Source organism: Suricata suricatta, chromosome 15 (genome assembly GCF_006229205.1).
Source record: "Suricata suricatta isolate VVHF042 chromosome 15, meerkat_22Aug2017_6uvM2_HiC, whole genome shotgun sequence".
NCBI lineage: Eukaryota > Metazoa > Chordata > Mammalia > Carnivora > Herpestidae > Suricata > Suricata suricatta.
Genome location: NC_043714.1, coordinates 77,519,416 through 77,535,125, shown reverse-complemented (window position 1 = coordinate 77,535,125; position 15,710 = coordinate 77,519,416). Strand labels below are relative to the sequence as shown.

Below are 15,710 nucleotides of genomic sequence, written 5' to 3'. Positions count from 1 at the left end.
CTTCTTGGCTCATTAGTTGTCTGCGGACGGGGCTGGGGAGGTGGGCTCGGGGTCCTGCTGGTGCTCAGGTGGTGAGGCCCCCGCTCTACAGGCCCAGGAGGCCCAGATGCCACCCAGCAGGCCCAGCGCGCCCCACGCGCGCGGACACAGGTGTGGACCCAGGTGTCCGCTTGCTGCGCTAAGCGTGCTGAACTGCCAACTCAATTAGATGACGGAGAACCTCAGACTAGAGAGAGAGACTAAACTAACCCCACGCTGTGCTGCTTTGGAAGGCTGGCCTCAGTGAGGCGGAGGGCGGCAGCTGAACGAGCCATGCAGGGCGAGACCGCCTCGCTCTCGAGACGAAGAGGAGGCCCTTCCGCAGGGGGCGGCCCAGGCACCAGGGAGAGCCCTCCGCACAGCGTGGCCTCAGTGCGCCTGCTCTTGGGTGGGCTCCCTCCCCTGCGAGCCCATTTTCCTGGCGCCCTGGGGGCGTGGTGTGGCTCACCTCTGGGGCAGAGAGGCGTGCTGTGGGGTGAGCTGGTGCGGCTGTCCCCCACCCCCCACCTGCCTCCTGGGGACCTCCCTGCACAAGGCTTGGACCCTCAGGGCCCAAACGCCCTCCCTGTCTGCAGCCCACCCAGCCGAGGCCTCTGGGGAGCTTCCCTGGAGAGTGGGTCTGTCCACCTGGCCTCCTTAGCGAGCGTCCCTCCCCAGAGCTGGCTGTGGCTGTGGTGCAGGGTGAGCCTAGGCCAGGCGGAGAGGCACGGGGTGGGCACGGGCGACCACTGCTTTCTCCCGGGAGGTCGGCGGCCCACGGAGCGGGAAAGGTGGAGTCCTGGGGGGCCTCCCCTCCGAGATGAGCAGGGCTCTGCTCCTTCCTCTCCCTGCTGCCACCGGAGCCTGCCCCGTCCTGTGGGTGCCACACCACTCCTGTCACACAGCAGTAGCTCTGCTGTCTGCACGGGACCCAGCCGGGGGGGGTCCTGCCCGTGGTTGCAGCTGGGAGCAGGCTGAGCGCCCTGGTCTGTAAGAGGAACCCAGCGTCTGGGGCTGAGCGGCCTGCCCCATTGTCCGGGGCCCCTTGTTGGTAGGCCTGGGGGACAGGGCAGGGGCCAAGGGCCATCCGCCCAGTGCGGAGAGACGGCCCGGTTGTTCCTGGTGTCCTGGCGGAACCCTGCGGCCCGCCCCAAGCCAGGGGGCACCGGCATCAGCCCCCAGGTCCCAGGGCTGGATCCCGTTCTGGCTGCTCATCTCCCAGTAGCACAGAGACGGGACCATCTGAGATGGGACCAGCCTTGCGTCTGGACACTTCCCTCCTGGCTAAGACGCACATAACCCAAGGGCTTGGGGTTGAGCTGCGAAAGCCCTGGTGGGTCTTGGAGCACCGGGCCACATGAGCAGGCAGTGACCTCAGGGACCTGGTGTGCACACCTCTGCGCCGGTGTGTGGGCTGGGCTGGGCCACAGGGCTGCAGTTGGAGCCACGGGCACAGAGTTGCCAGGGCAGAGTCCAGAGTCCGTCTGGGTCAGCGTTCCCTGGGCAGCTGCTGCAGACGCTGGGCACAAACCAGCCTGGACCTAAGCCGGGGGGAGCAGTCCTGGGACCCCCTTTGTGGCACCTGACCACCAGAGCCCATCCCCCACAGGCCAACCTTCTGGCTGCTTCCTGCAAATGCCATGCCTCCATAGAGCCTCGGGGTGGGCCACCCCTCCTAGGAGTCCGGCCCTTGTCACCCTCACGTGTGGCCCTGGTTTCACCATATCCAGGACTGGGGGGGTCACCAAGGGGACAGCTCAGACGACGTCGACTTTCAGAAATGCCTAGAGAGAGCAGTCATGCCTCGCTGTTCCTCTGTGGCTGAGGGGGGCTTGCGGTGCACCCCACCGCCAGGCCCCGCCTCCCCCGGGTGCGTCACCGGCCCCGCCCCTGGCAGGCAGCATGGCCGTTCGCTCCGGTCCTGGCTCTGGGCCTCCCCTGGCCCTGGTGCCACTGGGCCCCGCGTTGCGCCTTGAAGGCTCCTCGGAAACGTGCACCTGCTCATCTGTTCACGTTCCTGTGGCCGTTTCCCCAGGAGTGGGCACACCCGCTGTGAGGACAGAGCCGGGCTCCGCGTCCTGCAGGGTTGCTCTGGTGCATAGGTTTGTTTGTGTCCCCTGTGCAGCCCCCCTCCCCCGCCACCAGGGAACATGGACCCCGTGGCGCCTCTCTGGGCTGCCTGCACCTCATCCACCCCCGCGCCCACAGCGCACCTTCGCTGGCTCCCTGGTCAGGGCGGGAGGGAGGGCAAGGCCCTGGAGGGCTGGGTGACACGGCGTGAGCCAGGTGCCGGGAGCCTGCCTCTGCCCGGGCCCGTCCTCCCGTGGGCTCTCTGTGGGCTCCTTGTTGCCCACCTGCTCTCCAGACCCGCCTGTCTTGCTTGGCCCAGCCCATCCTCACATCTGTCCCCGTCCCTGTCACTGCCCCTGGATGGTGCAGCGTCTGAGAGCACGGGGAGGCCTCGGCCGCAGGTATGAGCCCGTTGCCACCCTCGAGGCGGCGCAGGGAGGCCCAGGCCCCATGTTAGCCAGCTCTCCTTGGGCCCCCAGGAGCCCCCAGTCCCCCTCCCCTTTCCTCCAGGAGAAGCCAGCCTAGAGCTGTTCCCTGTTTTTCACCGTCTGGGGCCTGTGGCCGTGCTGTCTGCTCTGTGTGGATCCCACCCAGGCCCCTCCTGGGCTTTCCCGGCTGGCGGTGTCACTGCGAGAGGTGCTCGGGACCAGGCTCGCCTGCCGTGTACCCCTCTTTGCACCCCTGACTACCCTCGGCTGCAGTCACAACCGGAAGTTGGCCACTGATCTGAGAGCCTTGCTCTTGCTGGACAGTGTCCGGGGCCTGCCCAGGGGACGGGGGTGCGGGGTGCAGGTGCCCAGGGCAGAGGCCTCGCAGGGGACGGGGGTGTGGGGTGCGGGTGCCCAGGGCAGAGGCCTCGCAGGGGACGGGGGTGCGGGGTGCGGGTGCCCAGGCTCTTGCAGGGTCCTCCTGCCCCATCTGTCGAGCATACCAGCAGCCCAGCTGCCAGATGGCTGTCCCGCGTCTGTGCTGAGGAGCCCAGGCTGGTTTCCATGGCACGGCCCCCTCCCTGCTCTGGCCCCTCCCATCTGCCTTAGGCCAGACTTCCCTCTCTTAGCGCCAGGGCCTGGGCAGGGTCAAAGTCAGCACCTCATCAAAAAACCGAGGCAAGGCTGGGAGAAAGACCTTTCAGAGTGAGTTTGGGTGCAAGGCCGTCGGCACCCATGGGCCCTGGTCAGGGGGGAGCCTCTGTGCCCACTTAGGTTGCTGTGGGCGGCCTCACGGGAGGTAGGTGTGGGCGTTGGGGGGCACCACCGGCGACAGCATGGCGACAGGCCGGCTGGGACCTGAGCTGACTGGGAGTGGACGGTGGCTTCTGCGGCCAAAGAGCGAAATCCCCGTGGCTCGTGAAGCCTGCGCCTCGGCCTTCCGGAGCTGCCTGCAGCTTGCGGATCCCGACGCGGCGGCGTAGCTGAGGATGAAAAGCGGACCAGGGAGAGCTGAATCTCCGTGACTGTGCGCTGGGGAGCCTGGGCCGCAGGAGGCCCTCGGTCCCAAGGCCACCCCACCAGCCGGGCTTCCCACCCTCAGCCGGGGGGGTCTCTCCGCCCCACGCTGAGTGGCCCGAGGGCCGGGCCAGGCCTCCCTCCCAGGAGCACGGCTTGGGCTCCAGGGAGTGTGACAGGCGGGCTGGGCTCCTCCTGCGGGCTCTGTCCAGCCCTGCGCTGCGGCCCAGGTGAATTCTGTGCCTGGAGACCGGTTACTCGCTTTCGCTCAGCTGTCCCGTCCCCCCAGCGGGGATGAAGGGCCCTGCTCTTAGGCTTTGCCCCCTTCAGGGTGCGGGAGGCTCAGGGAAGAGGCTTCTGGAACGGGGTGGGAAGCTAGCCGTGGACAGTCTGCCATCTTCTTGGGGCCTCCTCGGCCTGTTGCTCATCTCTGGAGGCCCCGGTGCCCCCTGTCTGTGGGCCGTTGTGGGGCGCAGACTGGAGGCTGGTGGGTGGGAGGCCGCGGGGCGCGTGGGCCCTGCCCCTCCCCGCCAGGCCTCTCCTGAGGGCCCGGGACAGCGGGCACTGCTGGGACACTCGCTGGCCCTGAGGCTGGCGGCCTGTGTGGACTAGCCTCCCCCGCTGGCTGCTCACAGCCTCAGGCGGTTCTTTGCACTGAGCCTTCATCTTCTCCTTATTCATGAAACAATTGTGAGATTAGCAACTCATTTTCCACCTAGTAATTGCCCTTTGAAGTTCCATAAAAATCTGAACTCCCTCTCAACTCGTGCTCTGCACTAAAACAGAGAGAGGGAGCCGTGACCTCCGTCTGATGGGCTCTGCCATCTGTGGGGGCTTGTCTGAGGAGGGGGCTGGGACGGGGCAGGGCCCCCCCTTCCCTGCCATCTCCCCAGTGCGCTGCGGCCCCTCTGCCGGGTCACGGAGGCCAGGACCTGCCGGCGGCGGGAGCCGGGCCGGCAGGGTTTCGCCACTTTGGACGGGTGTTCTGGTCTCTGTGGCCTCCCTCCCTGACAGCAGGCCTGCCGGTGCTCGGTGCGCAGGAGGGCTCTGGCTGCACCCTAGTCTCCCCGACCCCGTCCAGGCCCCCTGAGTACGGGGACGTGGGGGAGGCGCGAGAGCTCCACTGATAAATGGGCTCATATCCCACTCAAATATGATGCCAGCAGTTTTTCTGTAGTTCGTCTTCCATTGTGGTAGTAAAGTTTTTAATTAGGAAAGCTAATGAGATCGATTAGTCATTAGAAGTGACCTCTGCACGGCAGGGCGGAGAGGGCTGTGTGTGCGGGCCTGATAACGCGGCGCCCGGGCCTCGTTGGCAATAAAGGCGCGAAGGGTTTGATTTGAGTGAAATGTGCCACAGGGAATACATCATGCGGAGAAAAAAAATTACAACCCTGAGAGTCTGTAATGAAGGGAATTAAACCCACATCCTATCTAAATAACATGATTATCTACACAAACCCTCTGCCAGCCGGGAGGAGTGGCTGGGGCAGCTTCCCAGCCGCAGGTCGGGGCGAGGCCCGGGCACCCGGGGCTGCGGGAGGCCGGTGGGGGGGTGCCCTCCGCCTGCCTGTGCCGGCCGCGCCGCCTTTGCGCTGGGGCAGGCCTTGCCCCCTCCCGCCCCTGCCTCCTGGTCCGGGGGTGCCAGGCACGGTTCTAGGATCTCTGCGCCCGTTGGCCACGGGGGGCACACCACCCACCTGTGTGGTCCTGGCACGGGCGCCCTGGATGGTTCTCTCCAGGGTCACTGCCATGAGCCCTTCAGCTGCCTGTGCCCAAACTGCCTGCTGAGGAAAGATGGGGCCCAGGAGTGACCTGCAGGTCGGGCTGTAGGGGTCACAGCCCCACCATGGGGCAGGGTGTGCCCTGCTGTGGCCTCCCCTCCCCTCTGCTTCTCAGGACCGCAGGGCGATGTGAAGGAAATGACACCAGGCTGACTGTTGAAGAGGTCTGCTTTATTACTTCGTGTTTCCCAGATGTGGTAATCGGGCACGAGTAAGTAAAATGCAGTAAGTTAAGCCACAACTTGATTTCACAACAGGCCTACCTTTGCAGGAGTGCGTTCTAAATACAGCCGCCTGGTGGCTGGAATGCAGAGTCCAGGCCTTTGGGCATGGGGCCAGGGGGCTTCTTGGAGGAGGTGGCAGTGTTGTGCGTCTGCGGGAGGGGAGCAAGCCGGGCCGGGCCTGGGCTTCCCTGTGCTCAGGGGGAAGGGCTGGGGCTGGCGAGTCAGCAGTGCCCCCAGGCAGGGCTCTGGCTGGAGAGCCAGGGCTGTGTGGCTCTAACGGGGGCACCTCACGTCCCAGAGTAGTTGGTGGCGCCTGCTGGCGAAGCCCGTGAGCCAGGGTCAGGTGTGCTGTCCCGATGCAAGGGCCGCGGAGCTGGGCCCAGAAGGCTCTCCGTCGGAACGAGTGGTTATTGATTTCCTGTGGTCCATCCTTGCTTGTAAGACGTTGAAAATTCAATTCAGCAAGCATTTATCTATTGGTGCCCACCGTAGGTGCGGCTCTCCCCTATGCCCCAAGAGCATGTGGGGTGCTCAGAGCTAAGGACCCACTCACTTTGGTCACTCAGCAAATCAGGTGTCCCTGGGGATGCCATATTGCCCTTTGGTTTTGCTGATCTTCTGTTCCTCCCCAACTCCCTGGGGCTGCTGCTCTTGGAGGGAGAGGCAGAGAGAGGCAGAAGGGGGTCTGCCCTGTTGCTGGGTCGTCTGACCCAGCCTCACCTGGATGTCTTGTGGCCCCCTTTGGGGGTAGCTGCTGTGTGTCCCTGCGTCAGCCTGGTGACCAGGGCAGGTGGCCCTGCCTTTGGCACTCTCCGGCCTCGAAGCCCATGTCCACCCCCCACAGGTGCAAGGGGCCCGCACAAGTCTCCTTGGCCTGGCAGCAGGCGTGGACCCTCTGGTTGGGAGACACTTGGGAGGGCTCTGACCCATGCTGTGTCCAGCCACGCCTTGTGGATGGATGGGCGCCCTGGCTGAGGGTGAGGGACACCTGAAGGAGGGGCTCCTCTGATACCTAGATACCAGGCTTGCCCTGCAGGTTCCCCCGGGGCACGCTGGGTTCAGGCAGGCTGGGCAAGCCTGGGACAGAGGTAAGTGGAGCCAGGTGCTGGTTCAGGGGCCTGGCTGTGGGCTGGAGTCTGTTGGGTCTCGGGCTCTGAAAGATGATTTTTAGATGCTGTGACCCGTAACAGCTACTGGTGGGCCAGTAACCGGGAGGTTCCCAGTTGGGGTCAGGATCTGCGGTGCTGGGAGCGTGCCACCTCGGGACCTAGCAGAGCAGGCCCAGGTCCCGGAGCGCTGGTCTGTGCGGTCAGAGGAGCGGGGTGACGGGCACTGAGCGAGCCTAGCGAGGGGGCGGGGGCGTATGGGTTTGGTGCCGCCCGGTGCACCGCTCCCGCCTGGCCACCCCGGGGCCCGAGCAGCCGAGACCCTGTGCGTTTTCCTGGGGGGCCTATGCAGCCCCCCACTTCCCAGCTGCCTGCCCGTGGGGTCTGGTGGGGTCCTTGCGAAGGTGTCTCTGTGAGTGGGAGCCCCGGGAAGCCACCCCTGCTGGGGGGCTGGGCAGGCAGGCGGGATGGGACAAGGAGGAGCCCACAGGGAGGCTGGGTCCCAGCTCCCGTCCGAGCGGGGAGCTGCCGGCGAGGCTGCCGCCGTGGGCTGGGTCGTGGGAGGCCCCGGCACCCCAGCCCCGCGCTGCGTTCACTTTAATTATCTGGGCAGTTAGAGCCGTATATTATGTGAGCCGGGCAATTAGGTACGTTCCTCGAAGCTGTGGAGAAATTGCCGGCTATCAAGTGGAAGGGAACTCGGGCAAAACAGATCCCTGTTAATTGCATGAACCATTCAGCAAAAGAGAAGCTGTGGTGTATGTACATCACCTCGCAAGATGTTATGAAAACACTGGTGATTACATACATAAATCCACGTGAGCATGTGCCGGGGCGGGGGGGGGGGGGGGCCTGGGGGGGGGCCCGGCCTTCTGCACCTCCGGCCCCCTGCACCTGCCTGCGGCCCCTGGACGCGCTGGGGACTCCGGGCTGCCTGCGGAGGGGTGCCAGCCCGCGGGGCCGCCCTCATCAGCTGGCCCTGGGGGGCTCCTGCTGCCCTCCCTGCCTGTGTCACTCGGCATCCCCAGTGCCCTCTGTCTCAGGACTCTAGGCCTGTGCCCAGCTCTTCGGAGCCCCAGGCCACTGGGTGCTGGAGTGAGAGGAGAGGCACCCCTGCTGACCTCCACTGACCCCCTGTGTCTGGGTTTTCTCTGCAGCATCCAGCGTGCACACCGTGCGGACCCCTCCCACCAGCAAAGTGATCAAGACCCGCTACCGCATCGTCAAGAAGACCCCGGTGTCTCCTCTCAACGCCCCCCAGTTGCCCCTGTCCCTGCCCTCTTGGCGGTCGCGGCGGCTCTCACTGTCCAGGTAGGACGCCTCACCCGGCTGCTGGGGGCCTGGCGCCTGGAGGGGCCCGAGCTGGCCCCGCAGAAGTGCTTGGCCTACAGTTTGCCGGCCGACGAGCAGGCTACTTCTTCTGCGTAGCGGTTCCTGCCGCGGGCCCGTGGGCAGCCTGTGCGGGCCGCATGCACTCGCCGACAGCGTACGGACGCTCGTGCCTCCGGCGGGTCTGTGGGCGGGACGGCCGTGGGAGCGCCGTGGGCGCAGTGGAGGCCACACCGCGCTGCGCCCGAGCCCCCTTCGGTTAGAGCCGGGGCCTGAACAGCCTTCTGGAGGCTGTGCCCATCTTTCCATCAGCGCACGGGCTACAGCCCTCTCCGTGCCCCCCCCCCCACGGGTGCCGCCTGCACCGCCCGCAGCGCTGCAGCCTTGCTCTGGGCTGCTCCTGGCTGAGAGCATGCGGAGTGAGGGCCGACCCACCTTCTTTTTCGGACACCCTGGGCCCAGAAGTGGGAGGGCCCTGGTGGGACGGCAGCATTAGGGGACGGAAGTCGGGGGCCCTGTTGTGAGGCTGCTCAGCCCTGGGGCCTCAGGAGGCCTGGCGTGGGGGCTGGCCTCTTCCTTTGCTGAGGTGGGGGGTGGGGTGGCAGCTCTGGGGGGTGAGTGGGAACCGGGTGCTGGCAGACCCCCTCCTCTCCATCTGCCCTCTGGGAGCCTCTTCCTGGGTGGGCAGAGCGGAGGCTCCATCCGGCGTCAGCCTCCGCGTAGGTGTGGTGGGCACTCTGGCCCGCGGCTGCGGGCGATGGACTGTTGTGCCCCAAGGGGCTGGGCTGCCCAGAACCCTGGGCAGGGGCTACCCTGCTAGGCCTCCAGGAGCCCCAGCACCCACCGGCCAGGGGCTGCCCGGCTCTGGGGCCGTGAGAGGAGGTGCTGGCCTGCCAGCCCGTGGCAGAACAATCAGCCCACGCAGGCTGCGGCACCTGCTCCCCTCCCCCCTCAGCACGAGGCTGCACTGAACTTGGCCCTGCTGCCCGTTTTCTGGAGGCAATAGCTGGAAGTATATTTTAAATTAATTTTACTGCACTTTTTGTAATATTTTTGTTTTAAATAGATTTATAAGTATCTTGGGGGCTATTTTTACAAATTTATGAAGATAATTTTCACTCTCTCGATAAGGTTAAATTTACACCTGCTATTTCCATATTAATTCACAGTGCTAAGTGGGTCTAATTTTCTTCCGTTCTCCTATCTAGTGAGCATGGCCTTTCCTAATGCAATTTCCCCCTCACTAAATCACTGTGATCGGGAGTCATGATCGAGCTAAATTAACTTAAATTAATTTACTTAATAAGAGCCCCAGATCATCGTGAATGAGGTTCAGATTTATTGATCTTGCTCCTGCCTCCCCTCCGGTGGTCCTCCCCCAGGGGGCGTGGCCGGGGGCTGGGTGGCCCTGCTGGGGTCACTGAGCAGAAACGGGAGCCAGGTCCTGTGGGGCGGGGCCTACGGGTAAGGGGTGGCGGGTGCCCCCTGGGCCGTAGCCGCCTCGTGGCCTGCCAGAATGTCAAGGCCACCAGGTGAGAGCAGCCCAGAGGGCAGCGGGACAGGGAATGCGCCTGCGCGTGGGTGGGGTCTGGGCGAGCGCCTCTCCGTGTGCCGCGTGGGCAGGCGTGCGAGGTCTGACCTCGGCTCAGGTAGGTGGGGTGGGCGGTGAGGGGGCTAAGGGACAGGCCCAGACCCAGCCGCCCACCCTGAGCGGTGTGTGGGTGCTCCGGCACAGTGGCCCGGCTGGGGGTGTGGTAAGAACGCCGCCCTGGCCGGCTCTGTGCCGCCCGCTCCCAGGCCGCTGCCAGACGGCTCAGGGCAGGTTCCCCGTGCTCTGGGCGCTCCCTGTGCATGTAGGTGTGGCTGGGCCCCGCCCCCAGGATGGGTGCACATGAACTGAGGCCATGTGTGGAGGCTTTGCTTAGTGGGTTCCCCATCTGCCCTGACTACTTTATTCCTGGTCTGTCGTACCCACTGCCGGACCTCCAGGACACGCCCTGAGCTCGCAGTCCTGGCTTCTCGGGGGGCCGGGTCCCTGGGCTTCGTGGGCCTGCAGAGTAGAGTGTGGTGGCTGCCGAGGGCTGAGTGGCTCAGGTCCTGGGAAGTGTGGCTGCCGGCGGGCTGGGCTTCCTTTGCCCAAGGTCACCTGGACCCGGGGGTGTGAGGGCGGGCTTCCTTCTCCGTAGAGTGGAGCCCAGAGTGGCCTGGCCGTCGGCTGTGCGTGTCTGGGCTTGGCTCGTCCAGGCAGCAGAAAGGGCCTGTCTCCGGGGCCGGCGGCCCGTCTGGTGCGCACTCTCTGCCACTGTCGGCGCCCTGTGTCTGGTCACTGGGCCCAGGGAGGCTCTGGCTGACTGGCCTTGCCCATGGCGCTGACCTCCGCCCTGAGCATTTGCAGCCTCTTCAACTTTTCCCTAGCCGGAAGGAGGGGTTGAGTGGGTGGCTGGGTCCAGGCCAGTGTGGGCTGAGGGCCGCGGTGGTGAGAAAGCAGGGCTTCCTGCCCGGCGGCCACCTGAGCCCAAGGCTGTGAGCTCTCCTTGGGTCCCCTGCTCTGAAGGGGGGAGCACCCCCGGGGGGCGCGGCAGGCAGGCCCCAATACTCCTAGAAGTTTCAGTCGGCAATGTCAGGGACTGAGAGACCCGGGTGGGAAGTCGGGCAGGTGACCCAGTGGCCAAGAGTGCTGATGTTGGCATGGGTGGCCCTGGATGCCACCTTCCTGCAGACACTCACTGTGGAGAGGAAGTTGTGTACGTGTGTGTGGAAATGGTGCCGTTGTGGGGGGTCTGGGAAGCGCCAGTGGGGAGCGCGTGCTGCGGGCCCGGGACCAGCAGGAAGGCCGGGGACAGAGCTCCCAGAGGCCCCTGGGGCTGCCTCACCGAGTGGCCGGGCGTCCTGAGCAGGGCCGGGGCGGGGCCAGTGGGCCCAGCAGGTCCCTTCCGTCCCTGTGGTGGTCGTGTGAGGGGCTGCCACACTCCGTCCTGTGCCGCAAGGGGCCTGGCATCAGCGTGAGCGTGGGGGCAGGGCTGCTGCCACTCTTGTCCCAGGAGGATGGGGCCGGGCCCCCTGCCTGCCTGTCCCTCCTGGCCGTGGCTGGCAGCCCCCGGGCTGCGGCGGGGTCACTGCGGGACCGCAGGAGGTGCGGCTGGGCCCCGAGGGCCTCATGCGGCCGCTGCCCAGAACCCGCCCTGGGCTGTGGGGCGTCCTGGAGGGCAGTAGCGGTCCCGCCGGTGCACCCTGGGGCTGAGGCTGGCGCCTGTGCCCTCGGCAGCTCCCAGCACGTTCATTAATCTGAACTGAAACTGAAATGTGACTCATACCCCTAAACTGCCTGTCACTTTTTCACTCCTTCCAAATTCATTTGACGTGAAAGTGCGAAGTAAACAGAAGACGCTGAGCCTAAGCAGATGAGTCTGGAGGCCGCGCCGTCCCGACTACAAATGGTGCTGTCACAGGGGCCGCCGTGCACGCCAGCCGTGCTTTATTTTATTTTATTTTCGCATCTGTGCGGTAAATCTTAAGTAATCTCTGGGCGGTTTGACGAGGTTCAGCCTGCGATTTTGAAGGCTCTGAAATGCTTCTCCAAAGTGACGTCTCATTAAAGAGGAATTCAGCCAGAGGATGGGCCGGGCAGCACCCCGGGGGGCCGTGGGGTGCCGGGTGCTCCCCTCACGCCCCCCTTCCCTGGGATGCCCGGCATCTCCTCCGTGAGGCAGCGGGGCCCCCTCTGCCTTCTGCCCGCCCGGGCCCTGGGCCGGCTCCGCGTGCTTCTCTCCCGGCCGGTGGCTGGCCGTCTGAGGCCAGGGCGCCGCGCCGTGTCCAGGCCGCAGGTGGCGCTTCCTCAGCGCGTCCTCGCGGGGCAGCACAGGGCTCCGTAAGGGCGCCAGTCCTGTCGTGGGGCCCCACCCTCATGCCTTTCTCTGACCCTGAGCGCTTCCCAGAGGCCCACCTCCACGCACCAGCCCGTCAGGATGAGGCCTTCAACATAGGGATTTGGGGGGCACAGCGTCTGGTCTGTTCAGGGAGCGCCTGCTGTGAAGGTGCCCCTAGTGAGGTGGGTGCTCCTTCTGTGTCACAGCCATGCCCTGGGCCCTGCTGTGTGTAGTGAGGACCCGGCTGGGCCCTGGGCACACAGGCCCCTCCCACCAGGCCGGGACCTGTTACGGGACTGGTAGAGATACCTGGGCGCTCCTGTCCTGTGCCCGGCCCCCGCTCTGCTCACGGACCAGTGAGGCGGGGGAGCGCTGGCACGTGCCCAGACGGACGGGGGCTCAGGGAGCCCGGAGAAGGCCGGTGGCAGGGGGGCCGGTGGGGGCGGTGGGCCTGGGGAAGAGCCTGGAATGTCTTGCTCGGAGGGCAGAGGCCACCTGGAGGGTGGGTTGAAGTGGGACCTGGAGCCCTGCTCCTGGGCTGGCAGGGGTGTGGGGGTGCGGCGAGGGGCCGCAGCCCTTCCCAGGCTGTGACCACTGTGTTCGGGCCCAGGCTGTGTGTGGTGGCCAGCCTTGCTCTTGACTTGGCTGGCATGCTCCTGGGCATGCCCCCCTGCACCCCGACCCACCCTCTGACATGGGGTTTGGGAAGCCACCCACTGTGCCCAGCCCACCTCCCCCTGCCCCCAGATGCCCTGTGTGGGCTCTGTCTGGGCACAGCCTGTACCAACAGCCCGAGAAGGTTCCAGTCCAGGCCCGGCTCGCACGGCCCGTGAAAGTGCTGAGTGACCATGGCCAACACAGCAGGATTTTGAATTGGTTCTGATATAAGTTACAGCATCTGCTTTAAGCAAAGAGAGCTGCCCGGCTGGTCTCACGTGGGCTGCCCACTTCAGGCCCGGCCTGAGAGCGCCTGGGGTTCCACCCACCCGTGTGCCCGTGGAAGGGAGGGCCCTTCTTCCGCAGGGTGGGGGCAGGTCGGGAGGAGCCCAGGCGCGGCCTCTGCCCCACCCAGGCCTTCCCTCGCTGGGCTCGGCAGCGCGTGCGTGCCTGCGTGTGGCTGCCTGGGCTGCAGCGCGACCCCCAGGAATGGCCTGTCCTGTGGGCCCTGGGGAGCGGCTGCCTCTCCTCTTCCACTGACAGTGACGGGTGAGCCAGGGAGGGCAGGGTGGGGCATCACCATCCACGCTTGGGGTTCCTAGTACTGATTGCGGGGGCCAGACCTGCGTGAGGTGGGGAGCTGGCGGCAGGGCCCCAGGTGGGGGCGTTGGGTCCAGGCCTGGGGCTGGTCCTGCCGGGGTGACTGGCGCCACACCCGGCCTCCTGGCCCCTATTGCTCACCTCCGTGTTGGCAGTCCCCTCGAGGGACAGTAGGGAAAGGGAGGTGGGCCCCCGACCTGGTGCGAGCCACACGGTTGGGTTGTCGACATCCAGGCCAGGACCTCTGATCACATGGTGACACCAGGTGCCAGGCGCTCCTGACGCCCCGACGGCGGCCTCCAGGCACTGCCTGCCGCAGAGCACGGGCCTCCTACCCAGGCCGGAATTCAGGGTGGTTTGGCTCTGAACTGGGCGGTACCCTGGCTCCTGGGCCTCGCGGTTCAGGTCAGGCCCTGGCAGGACAGGCGGAGGCCCCCAGGCGGCTTTGGCGCCTCCTCCAAGCCCCTTCCCTTCTGACCGCAATCGGAGGTGTGTGGAGGCGGCCCCGGGTGGGGTCTGCCTGCCTTGTCTGGGAGCCGTGGCCCCGGGGGGGGGACAGACTCTGGGCAGGAGGCTGTAGAACTGCCACCGGCCTGTCTGTAGCCGTGCGTCTCACCCGGGCCGGGCTGTGGCGAGCAGGACGTGGCCGGGCACAGCACGCACAGCACGGAGGAGACCCCAGGAAGCCCGAGCAGGAGGCAGAGCAGGTTCAAGTGCGGAGGCTTGACCAGGCCTCAGGGGCTAGCCTGGGACAGTGAGCGCTGCACCCTGGTGCCCGTTGGGCAGCCTAGACGTGGCGGTGCCGGCCTTGCTGCCCACCGCTGGCCCTGCCCAGCCCGGCGCCTGTGTTCTGGGGCCGGCGGCCTGAGCGGACCGCGCGCCGCGCCCTCCCGAGGCACGTCCAGCACGCCGCCTGATGGTGCCCGTTGCTGCTGACCGCCCCTGGCAGCCCAGACAGTGGATTGCGGGGCCTGCCGTGGGGGTTGGTGCGGGTCCCGGAGGGTCAGGGCGTGTCTGGGGCCGTCAGATGCGAGGTAGGAAAGGGGAGTCAACCGCATCCTGTTTCTTGCATTTAATACTTGGGGTAAACGTTTTGGGTAAAAATCTTTTGGATATATCATTTTATATCACTTTTGTATGTGGAACTACAGAGACTGTGTTCTCCTGAATTCACGGACTGCGTATGCGCTGCCCCAGCGGCTGTGTCACGGTCCCCTTCTGTGTTCCCACATGACCGTTTGTGTGGAGGCTGGAGACCCGGCCCCTTGACCGGGCGCTACAGCGTGGTCCCTGCGATCTGGGAGGGCTCCTGGAGGCAGAGCTGGTGTGCAGCCCGGCGGCAGCTGGTGGTCACCTCTCTTCAGGGTCAGTGAGGCTGAACCGGCCCTCGGCCCTGCTGCGTCTTTCGTGACCCTGGTGTTTTGGAGAGCGGAGGCCAGATGCTTTGTGCAGCATCCCTGGGCTCGGATGCCTCCCCGTGAGGAGACTCAGATTTGCCTTTTCAGCAGCAATGTCGCAGAAGTTTCTGGGTGGCCTTCAGGACCCGGCGCCTGGTGCTGTAGGGCCTGGTGCCTGGCTGGCGGCCCGTGCAGGTCACTCCAGGTGTCCGTGGGGAAGCGTTGGCCCTGCTGGGCTTTACCAGGGGTCCTAGACCCTTCTGTCCTGGCTGGTTGGCGTCCTACCAGGAGCCGCTGTCCCTTTCCCCCACTGCTCTGTGCGTTCATTCACTTATTTATAACAGCGTGGCGTCAGATTCCCTCTGTCTCTGCCAGGCTGTAATCTGTTACTGTTGTGCCTTGTCTGGCCCTCAGTCTGCCCCAGCCTGGCCTTCGGAGCCCCTTCTGTGGCCCGGGTCCTTTCCACACCGGGTGCCCTGCGGCACTTTCCCTCCCCCAGCTCGGAACCTGGTGCCTCGTGGTACAGTGGCTCCCGGCTGCTCTCCGTCCCCCACAGCCAAGCGTCTCGTGGGTCTAGGGTGACGGGGGCACGTAGCAGGGGCATCCTGGCCGGGGGTGTGTGTCCTTGCTCCCAGGCCTTGTTGAGTGAGTGCCTGCGTGTGCACACACAGCTCCCTCGGGACCCAACAGCTGGAATTCATGCTGACGCTGCCAGTTCCGGTTGGGTCCGCTTCATCCTTCCACCTTTCCGGGGGTGTATCTGTGACTCTACACCCGGCCCCCCATCCTCAGTATATGCGCTCTCTAGAGCCCGATTTGTGTCCAGTTCTTCTCGGGTGACACAGATGCCAGGTGGTACATGAGTCTAAGTGTCCGGCTCTGAGTTTTGGCACACACTCGTGCCTGCACGGCCCGGCCCTCCGTCAGCGTTGGGAGGTTCTGTCACCCAGAGTGCTCTTGCGCCGTCCCCATTGGTGACCCGCACCCAGGAGTCTGTTCCGGCCTGTCCACACCGCAGGATTGCAGACTCTCTGGGCTGGATCTGGAGCACGTCCTGCCTCCGGCCCTGTGCTGTCCGTGGCGCAGGCCCTTCTCCACCCCTGCTCACCCCGCTCCTCCCCGCGGACGTGGGAGTCGTTCCCACTTTGGGGCCTGGGAACCGGGGCGCCCACTCTTCGCAGACCGAGTTCCTGTCCCGTCCCCCCCCCCCCCCC

The 15,710-nt window shown here is 65.7% G+C and overlaps 1 protein-coding gene across 1 annotated transcript in view; it reads left to right on the top strand.

Moving 5' to 3' along the window:
- ZC3H3 (zinc finger CCCH-type containing 3) overlaps positions 1 to 15,710 on the top strand; it is a 72,993-nt gene that overhangs the window by 19,620 nt on the left and 37,663 nt on the right. The window contains exon 4 of the mRNA XM_029923341.1: positions 7,805 to 7,958. Coding sequence (XP_029779201.1) covers positions 7,805 to 7,958 — 154 coding nt within the window. The remainder of the gene's footprint in view (positions 1 to 7,804; positions 7,959 to 15,710) is intronic.